At 43.7% G+C, this 1,676-nt stretch overlaps 1 protein-coding gene across 7 annotated transcripts in view; it reads right to left on the reverse strand.

Annotated features, from left to right (window-relative positions):
- The window catches only part of ZNF106 (zinc finger protein 106), a 79,109-nt gene that overhangs the window by 9,637 nt on the left and 67,796 nt on the right, over positions 1-1,676 (reverse strand). For all 7 annotated transcript variants that reach the window (XM_037734163.1, XM_017516286.2, XM_017516284.2 and 4 more), the window contains one exon: positions 659-850. In XM_037734163.1, the coding sequence (XP_037590091.1) occupies positions 659-850 (192 nt within the window). The remainder of the gene's footprint in view (positions 1-658; positions 851-1,676) is intronic.

The raw sequence follows: 1,676 nt of genomic DNA on the forward strand, positions 1-1,676 counted from the left end.
CCGTCTCAAAAAAAAAAAAAAAAAAAAAAAAAGTTTCTCAGACAAATTTTCTCAGCTGAAACTTATACCCTCCCACCAGGCACGCTAATGAACTGATGACACATTCTTACCTCTGTTACCTTTCCAGAATGATTATGAAGCAGCCTAGAAGGGCGTTTGAGTATACCCACACTGTAACAAAATACACTCTTACTGTTTCTCAAATGAAAGTATATCACTTGGTGTTGCAGTTGTAAAGAAAAGGTTAGCAATCTCCTTGCTCTTTCCAAGGTGGTGTTTCTATATTATGCATGAAACAACAAGGGAAATGCCATTCAAAACCCTTCGTTTTGTTTTGGGTCTCACACTGTTGCCCACATGGGAGTACAGTGGCACAATCATGGCTCACTGCAGCCTCAATCTCCTGTGCTCAAGTGGTCCTCCCACCTCAGCCTTGTGAGTAGTACAGGTACGTACCACAACAGCCCGCTAACCTTTGTATTTTTTGTAGACATGAAATTTTGCCATATTGCCCTGGCTCATCTCAAACCTCTGAGCTCAAATGGTTCTCCTGCCATGGCCTCCCAAAGTGCTGAGACTACAGACATGAGCCACCCCGCCCGGCCTCAAAATCCTTCTCTTGTGCCAGACAACTCCTATTCTCCTGCACTGTACTTGCCTTCATGCAAAGAATGGTTTTGCTGTGGCCCTCCAGAGTTCTGAGAAGCAGCCCATTCCGTGCATCACGTACACTGATGGTACAGTCATAGGATCCCACCACCAGCAGCTTTCGGGCACCTTCCTGAGCTGTGGCAAGACAGCTGACTGCACGAGGGCCATGGCATTCAAAGATCTCAAGTCGTTTGTTGTTCTGGAAAATAAAGCCAAGAGTACAGCTAAAAACAACTTAGCTGGAAAACTTCAAAACCAACTCACCAAAATCATTACAACTTGGTACAAACTCTCAATTCTGTCACCAGTACTCAAAATTTTCATACCCACTCTGCATCCTTAATTTCTCCACCTCTGCTATTTCCCACTCCAACCCTCTTTGCTGAATCTCCCCAATCCCCTTATCTGAGGAGGCCAAACTCTCACATTATAAACTCATTTACAACCTTTAACCTACACCATCCCAATCCCAATTAGAAACTGGCTCTCTTTTTAAGCTCTCTTTTACCACCTGGAAGTTAACGATAATGAAGAGCGAATCTTTTCTTTTTTTCCTTCAAATTCTAGCACATTTTCCAGACGCAGGAACTATTTTTGTCATCCAAAATTAGGCAATCTATGTGTCATGCTGTTTCCAAAAATCTCTATTTAGAATTACTTCCCTAGGCAATTTCAATAAGTCTCAAATTTTCCACTTTTTTTTTTGGAGACAGTCTTGCTCTGTCACCCAGGCTGGAGTGCAATGATGTGACCTCGGCTCACTGTACCCTCCGCCTCCTGGGTTCAAGTGATTCTCCTGCCTCAGGCTCTCTAATAGCTGGGATTACAGGCACCTGCCACCACACCTGGCTAATTTTTGCATTTTTGTAGAGACAGGGTTTCACCATGTTGGCCAGGATGGTCTTGAACTTCTAATCTCAAGTTATCTGCCTGCCTCAGCCTCCCAAAGTGCTGGTATTACAGGCATGAGCCACCATGCCCGGCCTAAATTCTCCACCTTCTTTTTTTCATTCTTTTTTTTTTTT

The sequence above is a fragment of the Cebus imitator genome, unplaced genomic scaffold, assembly GCF_001604975.1.
Source record: "Cebus imitator isolate Cc_AM_T3 unplaced genomic scaffold, Cebus_imitator-1.0 Scaffold579, whole genome shotgun sequence".
In the NCBI taxonomy this organism is placed as follows: domain Eukaryota; kingdom Metazoa; phylum Chordata; class Mammalia; order Primates; family Cebidae; genus Cebus; species Cebus imitator.